This window comes from Canis lupus, chromosome 13 (genome assembly GCF_048164855.1).
Source record: "Canis lupus baileyi chromosome 13, mCanLup2.hap1, whole genome shotgun sequence".
Classification (NCBI taxonomy): domain Eukaryota; kingdom Metazoa; phylum Chordata; class Mammalia; order Carnivora; family Canidae; genus Canis; species Canis lupus.
In genome coordinates, this window is record NC_132850.1 from 6,272,950 (window position 1) to 6,294,507 (window position 21,558).

At 44.5% G+C, this 21,558-nt stretch overlaps 1 protein-coding gene across 7 annotated transcripts in view; it reads left to right on the top strand.

Annotated features, from left to right (window-relative positions):
• The first annotated feature begins 5,611 nt into the window (after positions 1 to 5,611).
• The window catches only part of MEAF6 (MYST/Esa1 associated factor 6), a 29,263-nt gene continuing 13,316 nt past the window's right edge, over positions 5,612 to 21,558 (top strand). For all 7 annotated transcript variants that reach the window (XR_012005391.1, XR_012005392.1, XR_012005389.1 and 4 more), the window contains exons 1-4: positions 5,612 to 5,769; positions 7,534 to 7,649; positions 10,964 to 11,051; positions 11,207 to 11,252. Coding sequence is in view for 3 of the 7 variants with exons in the window: in XM_072771900.1 (XP_072628001.1) it covers positions 5,680 to 5,769; positions 7,534 to 7,649; positions 10,964 to 11,051; positions 11,207 to 11,252 (340 nt within the window). In the remaining 4 variants the exon portion in view is untranslated. The remainder of the gene's footprint in view (positions 5,770 to 7,533; positions 7,650 to 10,963; positions 11,052 to 11,206; positions 11,253 to 21,558) is intronic.

A 21,558-nucleotide genomic window follows, 5' to 3' on the forward strand; every position in this document is an offset into this window, starting at 1 on the left:
AGACCTCCTACTACATACGAGCATGCCTGAAAGGTAGGTTTTGCTTTTTTTTTTTGGGGGGGGGGTAGGGTAGGTTTTGCTTTGATGGATCCAGACTGATGGCTTTCTCTTGCTCGGATTAGGCACTAACCTGGCCTCCCAGGCCTCCTGTTCATTTTGTGCTCCTACTACTGCTTCCAGATAGCCTTGGGCTTCACTGCTGGGCAGCATGATAGATGACCACTTGGCCTAAGTTCTTCAATAAGAGGTCTGGTTGTGAAGTAAACTTGGTTAAGTGGAGGAATAGTTTCCTGCATTAATAGATTCTTTGTGCCAAACATCTGGAAAGGTGCCCCCCCTCCCACATATGGTGTTTTGTTTTGTTTTTTTGTTTTGTTTTGTTTTGTTTTGTTTTGTTTAAGACCTGTTGGGTTAGGAGCAGCCCGGGTAACTCAGTGGTTTAGCGCCTCCTCGGCCCAAGGTGTGATCCTGGAGACCCGGGATCGAGTCCCACATCGGGCTCCCTGCTTGGAGCTTGCTTCCCCCTCTGCCTGTGTCTCTGCCTCTCTCTCTGTGTCTCTCATGAATAAATAAATAAAATTAAAAAAAAAAAAAAAAAGGGTCAGGGCACCTGGGTGGCTCAGTCGGTTAAGTGTCTGACTTTGGCTCAGGTCACGATCTCAGGGTCCTAGGATGGAGCCCTGCTTCAGGCTCCCTGCTCAGTGCAGTCAGCTTGCCCCTCTCCCTCCACCCCTCCCTCGCTGCCCCCCCTCCCCTCTGTGCACGCACATGCACGCACATTCTCTCTCACTCTCATAAATATGGGGCGAAAAAAAAGAGTCAAAGATAAGACCCATCTCCAAAGCCAGATATCACTAGTGGACTTGTTATTCAAAGTTGACATAATCCTAAAGCTTTCTTCTTGAATTCTTTCCTTGGAAACTCCTGTTCCTCCTAGCCATTTGCAACTTTCTTTTTCTCCACCTGCCCCCTCCACCCCCCCATGGCTACAAATCATTGGTGTAAAACCAAGCTATCTGCAAAACAGCCCTTTGTTTCTGAGCCCCTGCCCCAAATCCTTTGTGGTGGTCTACAATTCTGAAGTCTAGGACAGAATCTTCAGGTTTCCCCATCCAACCTCTTTCTAGTCACCTACTTCTTTCATTTGAACATGGACAAAGACACCTTGTTAAGAGCAACTGGTACTGTAGCTTTCAAATACTTTTATTGTATCCTGGTGATAAGTAAAAGAGTAGTCAATTCAGATAATGAGTTTTTTTTTTTTTTTTAACTTTCGTATTAGTGTATGGAGTATGCCAGTATACAATAAAGCTTGGTTTTAAAAGACTTAGAATTGAAATATATAATTTAGGTTGATAATTATTTGATACAGTTATATTTTTTTTTACTATTCTTCTCTTTGTGGAAATTAGTTGTGGACGTGAGGAATGAGGTGAAGGCATGTTAATGAAAGCCAAAGTCTGATTTGCACACCGTAGCCAGCAACGCCTGCTTATATGATGGCGTTCCGAACCCGTAATGTTGCTGGCTGGGTATGTGCATTTATAAAAGCAGGAAGCCTACTTGATTTAAATGAAAGCTTTGGAATTTAAAGCTTCATCTGGTCTCTTGGGTAAAGTTTCCATTTATCAAGGGGGAAACAATCGAAAAAGACTGTTGATTTGTTCACATTTAAAGTTCAAATGAGTCAATCCAGCAAATGATTGCGTAAGTTTATTGTGCTAACAGTTGAGTTACAGCTGTAAATTAGAAACGGAGCAGTCATCTGGGAGTGGGATGTACTTGTGCAAGAATTGGTATTTGCGACGTGCTTTGGAGAACAGGTTGATTCTGGACCAGTAGAAGAGGGCACTGTTACAGACTGAGCAGTCTGCAGGACAGCAGGACTGGAGTTGGGGGTACGTGGAAAGAGTTCTGTAAAATGAAGCTGTTTACCTGAAGTCCCACATCAAGGCAGGGGTAGAAGCTAGGATGAGAAACCACCTCAGTCCTGGTTCAGTGGTCTTTGCTCTAGACTGTTCCCTCCCAGCTCCCCAGCAGTGCTTAGTGGACAGATTTGAGGGGAAAGATAGCTGCTTGATTGATCACAGTGGATGGGCCTTTCAGGGCCATTCACGTCACCAAGTCAGAACTACTTGGAAATCATGTTGATTCATAAAAATGTATAAACATTCAATATTCACGTGCCTAACAAGTAGCATGAGCGAGACTTTGACAATAAAGCTGGCTAATACTTAGGAGCACTTTCTTAGGTACAGGCACAGTTCTCACAGTTTCACATGAGCATTTATGAGGCTTGTATTATTAGTCTATTTTGCAGATGCAAAAACCGGGGCACAAAGAGATTAAGGGATTCAAACTTGCCCTGGGTCCAGGTGCCATGCTCTTAGCCACTGTGATCTACTGCCTCTTATGTAGTTATGAGATGTATAAGGTCTGGCCCTTGCAGAGCCGTTTAACTAGCAGCTACACACAGTGTTAGATAGGAGAGGCACTGGGGACTATGGAAGCAGAGAGAAATAGGATTTAACAAAGCCTCGTGGGTCAGGGGAGAATGAACAGTTATCCAGAAGAGGTCAGTGGGGTTGGGGAAAAAAAAAAAAAAAAAAAAAAAGGAGTATTTCTAGGCAGAGAGGCTAGCACTTCGAAATGCCTGAGGTGAGAAACTAATGAGGTTTTGGAAGCACTTGAAGTTCAATAGGGGAAACAGTCATGAGACTTCTGGTTTCTGTTAATGATGGACTAAGTTATTTTGTGTGTGTATGTGAATCCTGCAAGAAGCCAAAACTTCTGGATAAAATATAAGCAAAAAAATTTATGAAAGCCTCCAAGAACTGACAAATTAGTAAAAATGTTATCAGGCCTAAAGCGAAGATAAACAAGAATTCAGGGAGAAATGGAGCACAGATGCCTGGAAACCACATTTGATTCTAGCAAATCAGACCTGACCCGACGTTGAATGGGACAGAATCAAAACCCAGAGCCCACGTACAATGAATAGACCGTTAGAAGATGTTTCCCACAAAAAGCTGGCATGCCAAAAGGGCTATCCTTTTCAGAATAAAAGGGGTGACCAGAAATCAAATCCTCCCAGGGATCTGCAGCCTAGGAGCTCAGGAAAATTCAAGCCTTGAACTTGGTTTAAGATGACCCTGTACTATTGATGCCTCCAGGTATATGATAGAAGTAAATGAAACTACTTTTTGGAGGAAGGGACTTTTTAAATCCGCCCCCCCTCGAGTTACTTCCACGTTTCTTTTCCTGCGAAGATACAATTATTTTTTAAAAGCATGCCCTGTAGGTGAAAACCAACAGGAATAACAAACTGAATCTCAAAGACTTCAGATACTTGAATTATACTATAAAACGTTCATGTTACTATTCTCAAGAGAGAAACTTGAAAATGCAAGGAACAAGAAATGGCTTTTAAACATGAAAAATACAACAACTGTAAACCCATCAGTGGGTGGCGTTAACAGAAGCTTGAGGGAGAATTAGTGAACTGGAAGATGGAAATTATCCATGCACATAGATTTAACCAATGAAGTGGGCCAACTTCTCAAAAAAGTAAATTACCAAAATTGACCCGATACAAAATAATCTGAATAGTCCTATAATTATTTAAGAAACTGAATTTGTAATTTAAAAAGCTTCCAGGGGTGCCTGGGTGGTACAGTTAAGGGTCAAACTCTTGGTTTCAGCTCAGGGGGAGGTCTCAGGGTTGTGAGATCAAGCCTCATGTCTTGCTCTGTGCTCAGCACGGAGTCCGATTGAGATTCTCTCTCTCTTCCTCTGCCCCTCCTGCTTCTATTTTCTCTCTAAAACAAATTAACTAAAAATTAAAATAAAAAGCTTCCAAAAAAGAAATATCCAGGCCCAGATGGTGATGGTCTCACTGAAGACACCTACCAAACTTTAAGAAAAATTACCACCATTCTATACCATCTCTGCCAGAAATTAGAATATCAGGCAATACTATTACTTTGATATCAAAGCCAAATAGGACAGTACAAAAAAAGAAAAGAACCAAACTCTACAGACTAATATCCCCAAAACTTTAGCCACAAAAATTCTGGATATTAGCAAATTGAATCCAGCCCATATAAAAAGAATTATACAGGGCAGCCCCGGTGGCCCAGCGGTTTAGCGCCGCCTGCAGCGGGGGGTGTAATCCTGGGGACCTGGGGTCAAGTCCTGTGTTGGGCTCCCTGCATGGAGCCTGCTTCTCCCTCTGCCTGTGTCTCTGCCTCTCTCTCTCTCTCTCTCTGAATAAATAAATCTTAAAAATATATATATAAAGAATTATACACACTGGCCAAGTGAGGTTCAGCCCAGATATGCAAAACTGGTTCATAATGGAAATAAATCTAGATAATCCACTATCCCAAGACACTAGAGAAAAAATGATTGTGTCAATGGCATAGAAAAAAGCATCTGACAAAGTTCAATACCCATTCATGATAAAAACTCTCAATAAGGGATCCCTGGGTGGCCCGGGATCCCTGGGTGGCGCAGCGGTTTGGCGCCTGCCTTTGGCCCAGGGCGCGATCCTGGAGACCCGGGATCGAATCCCACATCGGGCTCCCGGTGCATGGAGCCTGCTTCTCCCATTGCCTGTGTCTCTGCCTCTCTCTCTCTCTGTGTGACTATCATAAATAAATAAAAATTAAAAAAAAAAAACTCTCAATAAGCCAGAAGTAGAGGGGGAACTTTCTCAACTTAATAAAGAGCATCTAGAAAAACAGTATAGCTAACGTACTTAATGGTGAAAGACTGTGACCTCTCTTAATGTAGAACTGGAAGTCCTGGCCAGCACAGTAAGGCAAGAAAAAGAAATAAGCATACAGATTGGAAAGGAAAAAAAAAAAAAAAATCAACCACCTTTATTTGCAAATGAGATCACGTAAAAAAAAAATCAAAGAATCAAAAAATAAAAAATCAAGGAATCTGCAATAAAACCCTCCCAGAATTATAAGGGAGTTCAGCAAGATTTCAGGTTACAAGATCAACACAGGAGAGAAGTTATCCAGAATGCAGCAGAGAGACCAAAAAAAAAAACAAAACAAAACAAAAAAAAAACCAGTGGGTGAAAAACAATAATAAAGGATTATTACATTTGATTTGAGTTCCAGAAGGAGAGGAAAGTGAGGCCCAGGAATACCTAAAGATGAGAATGTCTCCGAAGCAGGGGAAGATCACCGACCCACAGGCTGTAGAAGCCCAGACTTCCAAGCAAGGCGGGGGTGGGGGGTGGGGGGGGATGAAAAATGAAAAAAAAAAAAAAAAAAATCCGGGTCGTGATGGGGACATTGCAGGACCCTGGAAGGTGCCAAGGCGCCGGTAAGCCCTCTTACTACCTGCACTTCGCGGGCCCGGCCTGGACCGCGGGGGAGTCGGCCCCGGCGGGTCGTGACCTCGGCCCTGCGCGCGCTGCCCTCCGAGGGGCCGCGGCGAGGTCTACACCGGGGCGACACCCGGCCGCACCCTCGGGACCCGGCTCCGCGGGGCGGGAGGAGGGCGGAGACCTGGGCGGGGCCCCGGCGGGAGGGGGCGGGGCCGGCGCGCGCCCCGGAGACCCGGAGACCCCGCGCGCAGGCGCAGTGCGGCGCGGGCGCCCCCTGGCGGCGAGGGCGCGCAGGGCCCGCCCCCAGCCCGCCGCCGCCGCCGCCTCAGCCCAACATGGCGATGCACAACAAGGCGGCGCCGCCGCAGATCCCGGACACCCGGCGGGAGCTGGCGGAGCTGGTGAAGCGGAAGCAGGAGCTGGCGGTGAGGCGCCGGCGGCGGGGCGGCCCTCCGGGGCCCGGCGCCCGCCCCCGGCCCCAGGCCCCGGCCCGATCGCGCCGCGGCCGTTACTCCCCCGGCGCCGCGGCCGGGAGCGCGGAGCCCGGAGCCCGGAGCCCGGAGGCCTGGGGGCGGCTGCGCCTTCCGCGGCCCGAGCGGCCCGAGCGGCCCGGCTGGCGGCGGGGGCGGGGGCAGGGCGGGGGCGGCTGTGCGCTGGGCCTCCCGCGGACCCGGGGCTCGGGGGCGGTGCGCTGGGAGGGGGGCTCCGGGGGGCCTGCGATGCTGGGGGGCAGGTGAGGCCGAGGTCCGGGGCTCGGGGGGGCCTGCGATGCTGGGGGGCAGGTGAGGCCGAGGTCCGGGGCTCGGGGGGGCCTGCGATGCTGGGGGGCAGGTGAGGCCGAGGTCCCGGGGCTCGGGGGGGCCTGCGATGCTGGGGGGCAGGTGAGGCCGAGGTCCGGGGCTCGGGGGGGCCTGCGATGCTGGGGGGCAGGTGAGGCCGAGGTCCCGGGGCTCGGGGGGGCCTGCGATGCTGGGGGGCAGGTGAGGCCGAGGTCCCGGGGCTCGGGGGGGCCTGCGATGCTGGGGGGCAGGTGAGGCCGAGGTCCCGGGGCTCGGGGGGGCCTGCGATGTTGGGGGGCAGGTGAGGCCGAGGTCCCGGGGCTCGGGGGGGCCTGCGATGCTGGGGGGCAGGTGAGGCCGAGGTCCCGGGGCTGGGGGGGGGGTGTGCCTCCGATGCTCGGGGGGGGGGGGGGGCAGGTAAGGCCTAGGTCTCAGGGCTCGGCGGGGGGGGGGTGTGCCTCCGATGCTCCGTGGGGGGGGGCAGGTAAGGCCGAGGTCTCGGGGCTGGGGGGGGGTGCCTCCGATGCTCCGGGGGGGGGCAGGTAAGGCCCTAGGTCCCGGGGCTCGGGGGGGGGGGGGTGTGCCTCCGATGCTCCGCGGGGGGGGGCGGCAGGTGAGGCCCGCGACCCGGCCGGCAACTCAGGCTGTGCCCTGGCTCCCCCAGGCTCCGGGCCCCCTCCCCGCGACGCGCGCACCGCCGAGGCGGGCTCACCTGCGGCTGCCCTTGCAGGTTTCCATGACAACTGACAGCCGGGGCTGCGGCTGGGGGGCTGCTCACCCCTTTCGCGCCAGCAGCGGCAGCGCCTTTGTGCGTGGGCGTGGAGGCTGCTCAAGTCCTGCTGACAGCTGGCCTGCCAGGAGCCCTCCGAAGCATATGCAAAATCTTGCACATTTTTTGGGGGGCGGGGAGGGACTCTTTTAAGATTTTTTTATTTTTTTATTTTTTAAATTTGTTTATGAGAGAGGGAGAAGCAGGCTCCATGCAGGGAGCCCATCGCGGGACTCTATCCCGGGACCCCAGGATCGCACCCTCGGCCAATGGCAGGCGCCAAACTGCTGAGCCACCCAGGGATGGGGGGAAACTCTTGACAGCTGCCCTGCCATGAACCCTCTGAAGCATATGCAAAATTTTGCACATTTTGGGGGGGGGGGGGGCAAGACACAGGCTCTCTTCATTCCCTTCTATTCCCAAAGGGCTCCAGCAAGACAGGTCTAAGGTTTGCACAGTGTTAACCTAAAAGTGCCTTCCTCTCCCCACAGCTGGTCTCCCTTCCCCTCCCTGGATGGTCTCTACTATAGGGGACCTCGAAGGTCTCGGGCTAATACTAAGGGTCTGGTCTGGTCGGAATTAACGTTTGCATTTAAAAGGTATTATCCATCCATGTCCTTGTTTTTTCCCCCGTCTCCCAGGAAACACTGGCGAACTTGGAGAGACAGATCTATGCTTTTGAAGGAAGCTACCTGGAAGACACTCAGATGTACGGCAATATCATCCGCGGCTGGGATCGGTACCTGACCAACCAAAAGTGAGTGTCACAGGCCTGTTGGTATTGTGCCCCCAGTCGTTATTTATTTTTCCGATTATCTACGTTCTTGGTAGCAGCTTTGGAGGGAGGCGGCAGTAAAGCGGTGGTGTGAAAAGCCATCTGGGGTCCAACGTGGACTCTGGCTCAGCCTCTGCCTCACTGAGTAATTGTGGACAAATCCTACATCTGGGAAACAGGGGAAGTTGGGCCGGTGGTACAGGGTGGTGTGAGGCATAAACCAAACACAGCGAATGACAGTACCTGACGTATCACTTTTTTAGTGTTTCCCTTTTTTTTTTTTTTAATCAGTCATGAGTTTCACCTTTACAGTATTTGCCACCCCTGTGTGCTGACCATATTACAATTTAGTGATAACTATTTAGAACTGTCTAAACGTTTTAAACATCTTCAGGTTTGACATTGAAATAGTACTGTGCACACTTGATGCCCGTGACCTGCTTTCATCAGTTGTTAACATGTTGCCACATTTGCTTTCTCTCTAATGTATATAAACATACACATATTTATACTTTTTTTTTAAAGATTTTATTTATTTATTCATGAGAGACACAGGCAGAGGGAGAAGCAGGCTCCTTGCAGGGAGCCTGACATGGGACTCGATCCCGAGACCCTGGGGTCATGCCGTGGGCCGAAGGCAGGTGCTCAACCACTGAGCCACCCAGGGATCCCCACATACCCATATCTATACTTAAAATTTTTAGAGGCACCTGTGTGGCTCAGTCAGTTAAGCATCTGGCTCTTGATTTCAGCTCAGGTCATGATCTCAGGGTCATGGGATCAAGCACCATGTCAGGCTCCATGCTGAGCATAGAACCTGCTTAAGATTCTCTTTCTTTCTCTCTCTCCACCCCTCCCCCTCCTCTCTCTCTGTCTTAAAAAAGAAAAAAAGTCAAAAATTTTTGATGTCATTACAGATACATGGGAAGTTGCAGCAATATTACAGAGGTCCCGTGTACCCTTCACCTAGTCTTTCCCGATGGTTGGGCTTTATGTAACTGTAGTAGAATATCAAATCCAGGAAACTGACATTGGTACAATGTGTATGTGTGTGTGTAATTGTCACTGCCGTGTAGACTCCTGCGTGCACCACCTGCGTGCACCACTGCAATCAAGATACAGAAGTATTTCATCACCACAAAGATCTCCCACCTGCTACCCCTTTATAGTTATATCATCCCTTTCCTCCATACTTTTTTTTGTTAACCATTTAAGCAGATAGCACGACACTTTGCTATCTAATTATGTCAGCATTTACCTCCTAAGAATATTTTCTTTTCTTTTTTTTTTTTTTAAGATTTTATTTATTTATTCATGAGAGATACATAGAGAGAGGCAGACACAGGCAGAGGGAGAAGCAGGCTCCATGCAGGGAGCCTGACATGGGACCCGATCCCGGGCCTCCAGGATCACGCCCTGGACCCAAGGCAGGCGCCAAACTGCTGAGCCACCCAGGCTGCCCTTTTTTTTTTTTCTTTTTTTGAAGAAGAATATTTTCTTACCTAACCACAATTAATGCATATAGAAAATTGCATTACATTAATAGTATCATCTACTATAGTCTTTATTCAAATTCCCCTAATTGTCCCCGACATGCTTTGCTACCTTGTTTTGATCCCTTCAGTGTTCATGTATCAATATTTGGCTATTATGTCTCTCTTGTCTCTTCATTTAAGAGAGTTAAGAGAGTCCCCCACCCTTTTTGGCAGTAAAGTTGTTCGTGACACTGTCTTGCAGAATGTTCCAATTCCAGATTTTTCCTTTTGTGATGAGAGATCCTTTAAGGATTTTTGGCGAAAATATTGCATAAATGATTTGTATGCCTGGTGTGTTGTTTACCTCAATTTTATTGGGAGGCACATAGTGTCAGATTGTCCCATTATTGGTACAAAGATGGAGCATATGATTTCTCCGTTGTAAAAATTTATTTGTTCTCTGTAATTTATAGGTAGTTTGGGGGCTGTACTTTTAGGCAGTGTGAATATACCGCTTTTCCAAATTTTTATTCAGTGGTTTTAGTATCCATTGTTGATTTTTACCCGACTCATTTGATGTACTGTGGATTCTGATTTTACTCGTCCTGGTACATGGATCACTGGTATTCAGAAAGAAGAATCTTCCCTTCATATCTTCTCGCCCTTTCGTTCTGTATCTCTGGCCTTCTCTCTTTAGTATCACTAGAGACCAATGGATTTTTTTTTTTTTTAAGATTTTTATTTATTTGACAGAGAGAGAGGGAGAGGGAGTGCGCACAACAGGGGCAGTGGCAGGCAGAGGGAGAGGGAGAAGCAGGCTTCCCACTGAGCAGAGAGCCCCCCAGGCCCCTGGGATCACAACCTGAGCTGAAAGCAGACATGTAACCGACTGAGCCACCCAGGTGCCCCAGGACCAGTGATTAAAAAAAAAAAAAAAATCAGTGTGTGGGAATCTAGTACCGTTACTTTTTTATTGTGGAGGTTTATTTTTTGCTATAAACTTACTGAAATACATGCAGAGAAGCACATACGTCATAAACATACAGTTTGATGACTTTTCACGAAGCAAACACACCCATCATTATCCTTTCCAGTGCTTGATTTGTCCCAAATATGGCCAGAGGAAGCCTCCTTTGTCCTGCTGATGTGACCCTATTAGACTCTGTTAGTCTTCAGGCATTTTGCTGCTTTCTGTCCTAGCAGGGTCTCTTAGCCTCACCTTGCCCTTTTCTTATCCCAGAACTGAGACCAGCCATTTCCTTAAGGAACCCTGGCTTGTTCTTTAAATTTTTTTTAAGTTTTTTTTTCCCTATTCACGAGAGACACAGAGAGGCAGAGACAGGCAGAGGGAGAAGCAGGCTCCCTGCAGGGAGCCCGATGGGAACTCGATCCCAGGACCCTGGGATCACACCCTGAGCCAAAGGCAGATGCTCAACCCCTGAGCCACCCAGGCATCCCTCATTACATTTTTTACATTAAGCTTATCTGACAAAACCATTTCATATCACTAGTCTATGCTAGCCGTTTTTAATAATAAGTATCAAATACATATGAAAATGTTAATGACAGTGACCCAACTGAAGTAATGTCCCACAGTGGAGCACCCCCCTATGCGCTGGAAACCGTTGCTGTCTGGGTGGGCATTTAGCGTTAGGGTCCTGTCGGTCACTCCAGAAGGTGTGGAGGCATTTCTGTCTGAAAGCTCGTAACTTAAAAAAAAAAAAAAAGACAGTGAGAGAGTTCCTTACTGTGCCCTGGGCCATCCTCAACTCGAGCCATAGATTCAGCTTGGTGCTTATGAGTTTCTTGTGTGTGTTTTAGAAACTCCAATAGCAAAAACGACCGAAGGAACCGGAAGTTTAAGGAAGCTGAGCGACTCTTCAGTAAATCCTCAGTTACTTCGGCAGCTGTAAGTGAAGTGGGGGGAATCTTTCTGTGGCCCATTGGGGAGAAACCCCTCAGTTAAATTTCTGCTAGTTCCCTTTCTCCCTGCTGTCCGGGGGCTCTCCGGAGGTCTGTGATAATTTTTCTAGTAACAGGTTTCTTCTTTTTTTTTTCTTTTAGGCAGTAAGTGCATTGGCAGGAGTTCAGGATCAGCTCATTGAAAAGAGTAAGTTTTTTTTTTTTTTTTTAACTTCTTTATTATTTCATTTTTAGGTTTGTCTTTACCTCCTATCCGACTATGTCTCTGAAGACTACATCTCTTATACTCTTGCCTCTTTTTTCTAGAAGTTAGGGAAACCTTTAAGTCTCCTTAATCCTGTCTTTTTGTTGTTGTGGAGGAAGAAACCGTGTCCCTCTAGCCTCTTCTATCATGCAGAGGTTGACTGTAGCTATTCAAAGACACAGAGATATGTCTTCGCTGCTGATAAGTGTTAGGGAGTTTTTTTTGTTTTTTTTTTTTTGTTTTTTTTTTTTTTTTTTAATTTCAGACATATCTGATAACTCTCCATGTCCCCACTTTAATAATTCTTAGGAAAATCTGATCCTGTGAACAGAATGTACCTATGTGTTCTTAAATATAAAACATAGGGTAGATAGTATTTACTTTGTAAAGAAATTGTATCATTCTATGTAAGCCATCCAGTCTAATTCTGTTCTAAGGTCTGGTGATGGAATACAGATCTGTGCATTTATCTTTCTGAGACTCTGGGTAGCTGTATTGGACACTCTTCCTGTACAGTGGGTCACTTTGAAACATAACCTGCTTTTTGTATCATGGCTGTGTACTTCTTTCAGATGGTGTATCTTATGGGGTTCAGTTCTTGTGTTTGCATTGATCCAGTGATTGGAGGAAATAGGATATTGGTAGTTTGGGAATTAGAACTTCTCAGTGACTTTGATTATTATCTCTGTGTTCAGATTTCTAAGTAGAAAAATGTCTTCTAGTTCTTTCCACTCAGATATTCAAGCTCAAACATTTTCTCTAAAACCGAATTGTTCTGTTTCCTTCAAAACTTGTCTGCCCAGTTTTTCTGTTAGTATTTCTGGTTTCCCTCATTCAAGACTTTGTAGGCACCTTTGACTCCTTTCTGCCGGCCTAATCAATTATATAACATTTGATCCCTTTGATTTTTCTTTTGCTACGGTTTAAATAAGTTACATCTTATTTCTCTTCAATCGCTTGCCACTTCTAGGATGTAGAGCTAGTATTATCTGCTTTCTGAGGTCACAAGACTGGACCTCACTCCTGTGAGTTGAGGTGGAATGATGTCTGACTCCTCAGTTTCATGATAGCCTATAATCCTCCTGTTGGCTCAGTGGATAGTTCTGCATCTGTCCACAGAATGGCTGCACCTAGGTACTCGTGAAGAAACGACCCTTAAAGCCACTACTTGCAGAAGCTCAGCTGAGAGACAAGTACTTAGGAATTAAAGGTTTTCTGAAGCATGTGCAGGCCATCTATTCCCCTGAGATCTTCCCCTTGAATTGGGTCACATCCTGGGAATAGGTCACACTGGTGTTTCTTGGTCTTCCCTATAAAGTTTCTTTTGATTTATATTTTGGTCCTGCTAAATGTGCCACTCTTTTATAAGAGAATGTTGTGCATGTTTACTATCATTACTCATTACTATATCTTTTTCTTAAGATTTTATTTATTTATATATTCATGAGAGAGGCAGAGACACAGGCAGAGGGAGAAGCAGGCTCCCTGCAGGGAGCCCGATGTGGAACTGGATCCCAGGACCACGGGATCACAACCTGAGCCAAAGGCAGATACTCAACCACTGAGCCACCTAGGCGTCCCTCATTACTGTGTCTTTTAGGAATAGTTGTTTTCCCTGAGGGGTGCCCAGGTGGCTCAGTTGGTTAAGTCTCCAGCTCTTGGTTTCCCCTCAGGTCATGATCTCAGGGTTGTGAGGTCGAGTCTCCCATCAGGCTCCACACTCAGCTGGGAATCTGATTCTTTTTTTTTTTTTAGTCTTTTTTTGGGAATCTGATTCTTTCCCTGTCCTCTCCTTCTGCCCCCTCCTCCTGTACCTGCTTGCACGTGCACACTATGACTCTTTATCAAGTAAATAAATAAATCTTAAAAAAAAATAGTTGTTTTCCTTGAACAAGTTGATTTTTACTGAATATCTGTTAATGGACTGTTTCTTTGTATAGGTGCTCAAATGGTCAGTGTTTCTCATCTAGAAAGCAAATCTGAATTTATAGCCTATGTTTTGGGAATGAGTCTTAGTACTGCATCCAGCTTATTAAGTCTTCTATTCCTCTTTGTTTTACTTGTCTCATTTTAAATGTATTATATTGGACTTTATTATATGGATCTTGGTAAACTGCTTTGAATTCTTTTTAGAATAGAGAAGTACATAAATACTGGAGTTCATGAATTCAAATGATCAGAGCCCCTTTAAAGTAATTCTGTTGAGTTCTGTCTCAAGACCTGTCATCATTTCCTCCTGCTGGGTTTTTTTTTTTTTTTTCAGAGAAGGGGGAGGGGCAGGGGGAGAGAGAATCTCAAGCCGACTCCCTGGGAGTGCAGAGCCCAACATGGGGCTTGATCTCAGGACCCTGAGATCATGACCTGAACTGAAATCAAGAGTCAGATGCTTAACCCACTGAGCCATCTGGGCACCCCTGTTACTCCTTTTTTTTTCTTTTTCTTTTAAAGATTGTATTTATTTATTCATGAGAGACACACAGAGAGAGAGGCACAGACACAGGCAGAGGGAGAAGCAGGCTCCATGCAGGGAGTCCAATGTGGGACAGCCACCCAGGCTTCCCTGTTACTCCTATTTTTTAAGTTTATATTCATCTTGATTTTCTGCAGTCAACTACAATGTGTCTAAGTATGAATTTCTTTTAAATTATCTGGCTTGGGTTTCATTGGACTCTTTGGCTTAATATTTTTTCATCAGTTCTGTTACCTCTTCAGATACTGCATTTTCTCTGGGCTCTCTCCTGTCTCTCCTACTCTGCTTACATGCATGTTAAACTTTCTTATTATTTCTTTATGTCTGTTATCAGCCCTTGCATGTCTTCTGTCTTTGTCTCTGGGCCACCTGCCAGCTCACCAATTCTTTCAGTTGAGTCTGACTTGCTGTTAAACCTTCCTTGATTTTCAAATTTTTTGTTACTACATTTTTAATTTCCAGAAATTCCACTTATTTATTTCTAAAATCTACTATGTAATTTTTCAGTAGCTTTCTCTGCAATTTTTAAACTTCCTTTTGCTTTTTTTTTTTTTTAATTTTTTTTAATTTATGATAGTCACACAGAGAGAGAGAGAGAGAGAGAGAGAGGCAGAGACATAGGCAGAGGGAGAAGCAGGCTCCATGCACCGGGAGCCCGATGTGGGATTCGATCCCCCGTCTCCAGGATCGCGCCCTGGGCCAAAGGCAGGCGCCAAACCACTGCGCCACCCAGGGATCCCTCCTTTTGCTTCTTTAAGCAGAGTAAACCCAGTTGTTGTATATTCTGTTTTAAATTTCAATCTCTGAAGTCTGTTGTCTGTTGCTTCTGCCGGTTATTACTCATAAAGTTTCATTTTAATTTTCCTGTGTGCCTTGTTATTTTTGACTGTGTACTGCTCATCGTAACTTCAAATATTTTTGGAATAATTTGAGAGTGAGGGTAAAGGTGCCATCTTCCAAAGACTTCATGTTTTCTTCTGCTGGGTGCTTATATCTCTTTAAACCAAGGTGAGGGTCCTTGAAAGACCCAGGTGTTTCAAACCAAGGTTTAATTCCATGAGAGAAATGGTCTACTTCACCTGTTGCTGTTTTTCCTTTGTACAGAATCTCTCCAGTGTTTCAGAATTTCTGCATAACAAATTTGTGGAATGACTCTTGTGTTCTTCATTTTTGATGGTGATGAACTGCACATTCTTTTCTCTTAGAATTTTGAGTTGCACATTTTTAGATCTCAAGGATCTTGGAGTTTGGCATTTTTGGCATTTTATTTTCAAACCATTCTGGAAAATTTTCTTTAAAAATGCATAACTTTCTGCTTCCTTTGGCTTATTTACCCAAACTAGAATGATAGAGAGGATTAGCAGGGTCCCCAAAGGGGATTTTTATGCAAATCAGTGAAGCATTGTATGTTTTTGTAAAAAGAATAAAAGAAAAACAAACAGGCAGATTTTATCCAGTTTTCTTTAAAGGATCAGCATAGTTTCTGCTGTTTGTTTTATCAGACTCCTCTGAAGCTTTCATTAAACTAGATCTTTCCTCAGCATTTACATCATTCCAGTGGATAAGGAAATGGCTGTGTGAAGCACTGTTGGATATCTTTCTTTCCTCCTTTAAAGTTTTTGTGCTGATCAAAGTGCCTTGGCACTATTCAATAGGTATTTTGGTTTTTTTTTCTTTAAATAAGGAGAGTGCCTTGTTTGTAGGTGTATTACACTTCCTCAAAATCTGACATTCTTTACTCTAAAAACAGGGTGCTTACTTATATGTCAACGAGGAATGAACTTAGGTGTATTTTCCTCGTAACAGTGTCATAGGGGACTGACTTGCTGCTGCATTTAGGGGTGTCGTAACGCACCCCTTTTGCTCTCATCCTTCTGCTTCCATGAGCCAAGACAATTATTTTTACTTTGTGGTCGCACTTTATATTTTAACAGTGTTTAATCTCCCTGGCTGCAGTCCCTGTTATAAACCACTTCTAGCCCCATAATCCTAAAACATGGGTTTAGACAGAGAATTCAGGAAACATTCATTGTTGAATGTCACGTCTCTGTTTAGAAATACTTGACGACTTTGCCTTATGTCCTGTTAGCAACTATTTTACAGCAAACTGTCTCCTGTTTAGAATTTGACTTGGCATGTTTGTATATCTCAAGGATATCGAGACTTGAACACTGTGTTCTAGACACATTACACAGACACTTGTATTTATCTCATCTATTCCTTAGAGCAACTTCTTGAGGATAGGTACAGATTATTAGGTTCCTTGAAAGTAAGAGAACGTTGCTGTACCTCCAGTGTCGAGCCCACTGTTTTGTCCATAAGAGATATTCAGGGTAGGGAAAGATTTCCTATTTTACAGATGGCGAAACAGGGTCTGAAAATTGAAGCAACAAGTCCGGTCTTTTAATCATCATCTCACATTGTCTCCCTAAGTCAGATCCTTTAAGGCTCCTTCAGGCCCCTCTTATTTCTCAAGCCTTTTGCTTAAGAGATGTCGTTTGATTCATTTGTCCCAAATGTACCTTGTGTTTTCTCATCTCTGCGCTTTTGCTTGTGCTATTTCTTGTCCTTATTATGGCTTCTCATTTATCCAGTCCAGTTCAGATTCCACCCCTCAGGGAAGCTTTTCTTGCATAATCCACTCTTTCTTCTCTGGCTCCTGTGAAACTTAATATCCATATCAGTCCTTTGGGACATCTGTTACTGCCTGGGATGTTACTTTCTCAGAGAGGTAACACAGGTGGATTCTCCATTCATAGGGCTTTGATTTGATTTGTGCTGTTTTGTATGTGTTTGCACGTGGGTGCTTATAGAACATGACCGCCTCATCCATTTACTCAGTACTCCCATAGCAGCTGGTCCAAAATGAGGAAACAGTTGATTTGGTTCATTAATGTCATTTAATAGAATTGTAGTGCAGGCAAAATTTGCTGTATCTAACTTGCCTTTCTTACTTGTCTCCCACCTTTTTAGCTAATCCTCAGTTCCTGTCCAGTGCCTACTCAGTCCTGTGCCCCTCTCTCGTCTTTTCTATAATCCAGAGCTTTTGTGACCTCATGCTCCATCAGCCTGTTCCCTCCCTAACCAGTGCCTCCACCATTTGCAGTTTTAGAGATGACATTTTTTACCTGCATAAAGATAGGACTGGCTATGGGAGAAGAAGGCTTTCTGGATTGTCCCTTCTCCACCACTTTAGACTCCTCTTTCTATATTTTGTTTGAGGCTTTTTTTTTTTTTTAATTAGAAAAGTAATATATTCTGATTGTACTAAGTAAAACTATTTAGAGGTGAATATGAAATAGGTTAATTACCTTGTAACCAACATCAACAGCTTGGCATTATCCTAACATACACACACACAGATACACAGAGGTGGGGATTTTTTTAACTTGGAATTTTAATTATGCACATAAAAGGGATTTTTTTTTTTTAAGGAAAAAAATTGGATCCAACAATACATATTACCTGCTTTTTCACTGATCACATAGGTTCCTGCAGGTTGAGTGCATAGACTAGCATATAGAATAGTGATGTGTTGTGTGGGCTTTGGAGCCAAACTATCTTTGAGTGAATCCTGACTTTACCTTATTGGCTGTGTGATCTTGGGCAAGTTTCTTAAACTCCAGCCTCTGTTCCTTCTGTCAAATAGTCATCACAGTTGTAGAGGTTTCTGTGAGGGTTATGGCTATGATACATTTAAAGTGTAGAGAACAGTGCCTGGCTTCTAGGAAGGACTCTCTGTTAGCTATTGTTATAACCTCATGTTCTTTTCAAAAGCTAAAAATACCCAGCCGTCTGGTTGTGCCTCCTCTTGGTGAGTATTCACACTGTGTCCATTTTCCCCACTGTAAACAATGTTGCAGGAAAGTTCCTTGTATACTTGGTTGTTTGTAATGGGCTTTTTATTTCTATATGACTGTCCCAGAAGTGGCATTAGTGTGTCAAAGAGTGATTTTCATAAATACAGCACAGTTTCTTTGATTTAATGGAAATATATATTTGACCTTTGTCCCTGGTCTGGCACACAGCTCCTAAAACTGTTGGAGTCTTCTGAGTGGTAAGAATGACTAGCATATACTAGCATACAAAAGAAATTTTTGTACGCTAATGGAGATGACTCATGGCTGGTGGCCCCTAGAGAGCTTCAGGATGGGGGCTTAGAACTTTCAGGCTTACCCCAAACCTCAGAGAGGGGAGAGGGGCCAGAGACTGAATTAATCACCGGTAGACAACGACTTAATATGAATCATGACCGTACAATGAAACTTCTTTAAAAACCCCTGAACTATGGATGGGCTCAGTCAGTTAAGCATCTGACTTTGGCTCAGTTGGTTAAGCTCATAGGTTAAGCCTCCAACTTTGACTCGGATCATGATCTCAGGGTCCTGGGATCAAGCCCCGCATCAGCCTCCCTGCTGAGTGGGGAGTCTCCTTCCCCCTCCCACCTCCCCCCAATTGTGCACACTCGCTCTCTCAAATAAATAAATAAAATTAAAAAAAAAACAAACAACAACCCCTTAAACTGTGGAGCTTTTGAGCTTTTGTTGGTGAACGAGGTAAGGTGCTAGGAGGGTGGTGTGCCCAGAGAAGGCACGATAGCTCCCTGCCCCTCCCCATACCTTGCCCTAGGCATTTGGCTATGTTTGAGTTGTGTCCTTTATAATAGATTGTTAACAGTAGGTAAATTGTATTCCTGAGTTCTTAGGGCTATTGTAACAAACCTGGGACTTGAGACTAATATGTATGTATGTATTTATATTATTTATATTTTATCCATGTACTCATGAGAGACACAGAGAGAGGCAGAGACACACAGGCAGAGGGAGAAGCAGGCTCCCTGCAGGGAGCCTGATGTGGGACTCGATCCCGGGACCCTGGGATCACTCCCTGGGCCGAAGGCAGACACTCAACCACTGAGCCCCCCAGGCGTCCCGAAACTAGTGTTTAAAGTTGGGGTCCCACTTGTGGATTGAGCCCTTAACCTTTGGGTCTACCCTAATTCTGTTAGTAAGTGTCAGAATGGAATCAAATTGTTGGTGTCTGGTGAATCAGGGATTGGTTTTTGGTTTTGGAAAACATCCTAGACTTTCCAAAAAGAGTATCACCATTTATACTAAAAGCCTAGCTTGGGAAGGCCTGTTATAGATATTATCGGGATAATCTACAGGGGGAAAGAAAATGCTTTTTAATTCTTTATTAAAGTGAATTTTTAAAATCTGTGCAAATAAAAAAAAAAAAAAAACATGTGTATCCATCACACTGTCCCAATCTCAGACCATCGTCAGTGCCTTGTCCACGTCTAATCTACACTCTCTTCTACCCCCTGTGTTACATTGAAAATCCTAGACATCATATTTTCTTGAATGCGCGTTTCAGTATGTATCTCCAAATGATAGGCTTTTAAAAATTGTGGTAAGAACACTAAAAACGGGATCCCTGGGTGGCGCAGCGGTTTAGCGCCTGCCTTTGGCCCAGGGCACGATCCTGGAGACCCGGGATCGAATCCCACGTCGGGCTCCCTGCATGGAGCCTGCTTCTCCCTCTGCCTGTGTCTCTGCCTCTCTCTCTCTCTCAGTCTGTGACTATGATGAATAAATAAAATTAAAAAAAAAAAAGATTATTTATAAAAAAAGAAAAAAAAAAAGAACACTAAAAACAAGTTCCATGGTTTTGCTTTTTTTTAAAAGTAGGCTCCACCCCCAGCATGAGCTCGAACTCATGACCTGAGATTAGGAGTTTTGTGCTCTACCGACTGAACCAGCCAGGTGCCCTGACTGCCACAGGTTTTTAAGTGCCTGATATGATGCTGTTAACCACTGGTGCAGTGTTGTACAGCACATCTCTAGAGCCTGTTCATGTTGCGTTACTGAAACTTTCTACTCTCCATTTCTCCCTCCCCCCGGCAGCCACCATGCCTCTGTGAGTTTGACTATTATAGATACTTCACCTAAATAGAATCAGACAGTATTTGTTCTTCTGTGACTAGTTTACTTCATTTAGCATGATCTCCTCCCAGTTCATCTGTGTTGTAGCATATGACAATTTCTTTCTTTCTTTTTTTTTTTAAGGCTTAATTATATATTCCACTATATTTATATACTGTGTATTCTTTATCCATTCATGCATTGGTGGACATTTATGTTTTTTCCACACCTTGGGTAATGTGGATAATGCTTCGGTGGACATAGGAATGCAGGTATCTCTTCAAAATTGTGATTTCAGTTCTTTTGGATAATTACCCACAAGTAGGATTGCTGGGTTGTATGGCACTTCTATAAACGATAGGCTCTTACCACAATAATAACAAAGCATGTATTACTATTACATTTCTTTTTAATGCTGAATAGTACTCCACTGTATGGATATACTACATTTTATTTATGCATTTATCAGTTAGTGCTCGTTTGGCTACCACGTATAGTGCTGCTGTGAATATTCAGGACGAGTTTTGTGTGAACCTGTTTTCATTCTTCTTGGGTTTATACCTAGGAGTAGAATTGCTGGATCATTTGGTAACTGTATCCTTAGCCTTTTTAGCAACTGCCAAACAGTTTCTAAGGTGGCTGCACCCTTTTTTGTTCCCATCAGCAATGTATGAGGTTTCCGTATTTATGTATTCTTTTCTTGTTAGGCTTCCTTTTATGGTCATATCTAAAACTATTTGCCTAATCAATAGGTTCTAAGAGTTTTACGTTTTTGACTCTTCTGTTTAGGCCTGAAATTTTTGAGTTAATTTTTGTGTATAGTGTGATAGGGGTCCAGCTTTGTTCTTTTCTTTGAGGGTGTCCACTTGTCCCAGCATTATTTATCAAAAAGATGATTCATTGGATTGTCTTGTATCCTTGAAAGCCATTTGACCCTTAATGTATGTAAGGATTTGGGCAGCCCCGGTGGCGCAGCGGTTTAGCACCACCTGCAGCCCAGGGCATGATCCTGGAGACCCGGGATTGAGTCCCACGTCGGGCTCCCCCTCTGCCTGTGTCTCTGCCTCTCTGTCTCTCTCTGTGTTGCACATGAATAAATAAATAAAATCTTAAAAAAAAAATGTATGTAAGGATTTGTATCTGGACTTTGAGTTCTATTGATCTGTATGTCTCTTCTTATGCCAGTACTGCACAGTCTTGGTTACTGTAGTTTTGGGTAGTAAGTTTTGAAGTTGGTGAATTTTTATATGAAATTGGTTTTCCTGGGGATCCCTGAGTGGCTCAGTGGTTTAGTGTCTGCCTTTGGCCCCGGGGCGTGATCCTGGAGTCCTGGGATCGAGTCCCGCATTGGGCTCCCTGCACGGAGCCTGCTTCTCCCTCTGCTTGTGTCTCTGCCTTTCTCTCTCTCTCTCTCTCTCTCTCTCTCATGAATAAATAAATAAAATATTAAAAAAAAAAGAAATTGGTTTTCCTGAACCTTAAAGAAGCAGGATTCATAAGCATACTTTTTCTAGCTTCACAGCTGTAGAGCTCCCTCTTCTGTTGCTTTCAAGATATGTTCAAAAGTAGGGTTCCATAATTTCTGAGATTTGGTTCCGTTTCTCTCTTCTGCTTTTTGGGGACCATTTCTTTCTTTTTTTTGGGGGGGGGAACCATTTCTTTACCTCTTTTACCCACGTGCTACTGCATTTGACATCCCTTCCCAGCGCTTTATAATACAGTGAAGATACAAACAGAAGAAAACCGCTCCCTGGTCCTGTTGTCCACCTAACCCCTTCTGACAATTTTTAGAAACAGTAATACAAAAAGGAAAACCCATGTATATTTGGACTCCTCCAATAGTTGAGTAAAGTGA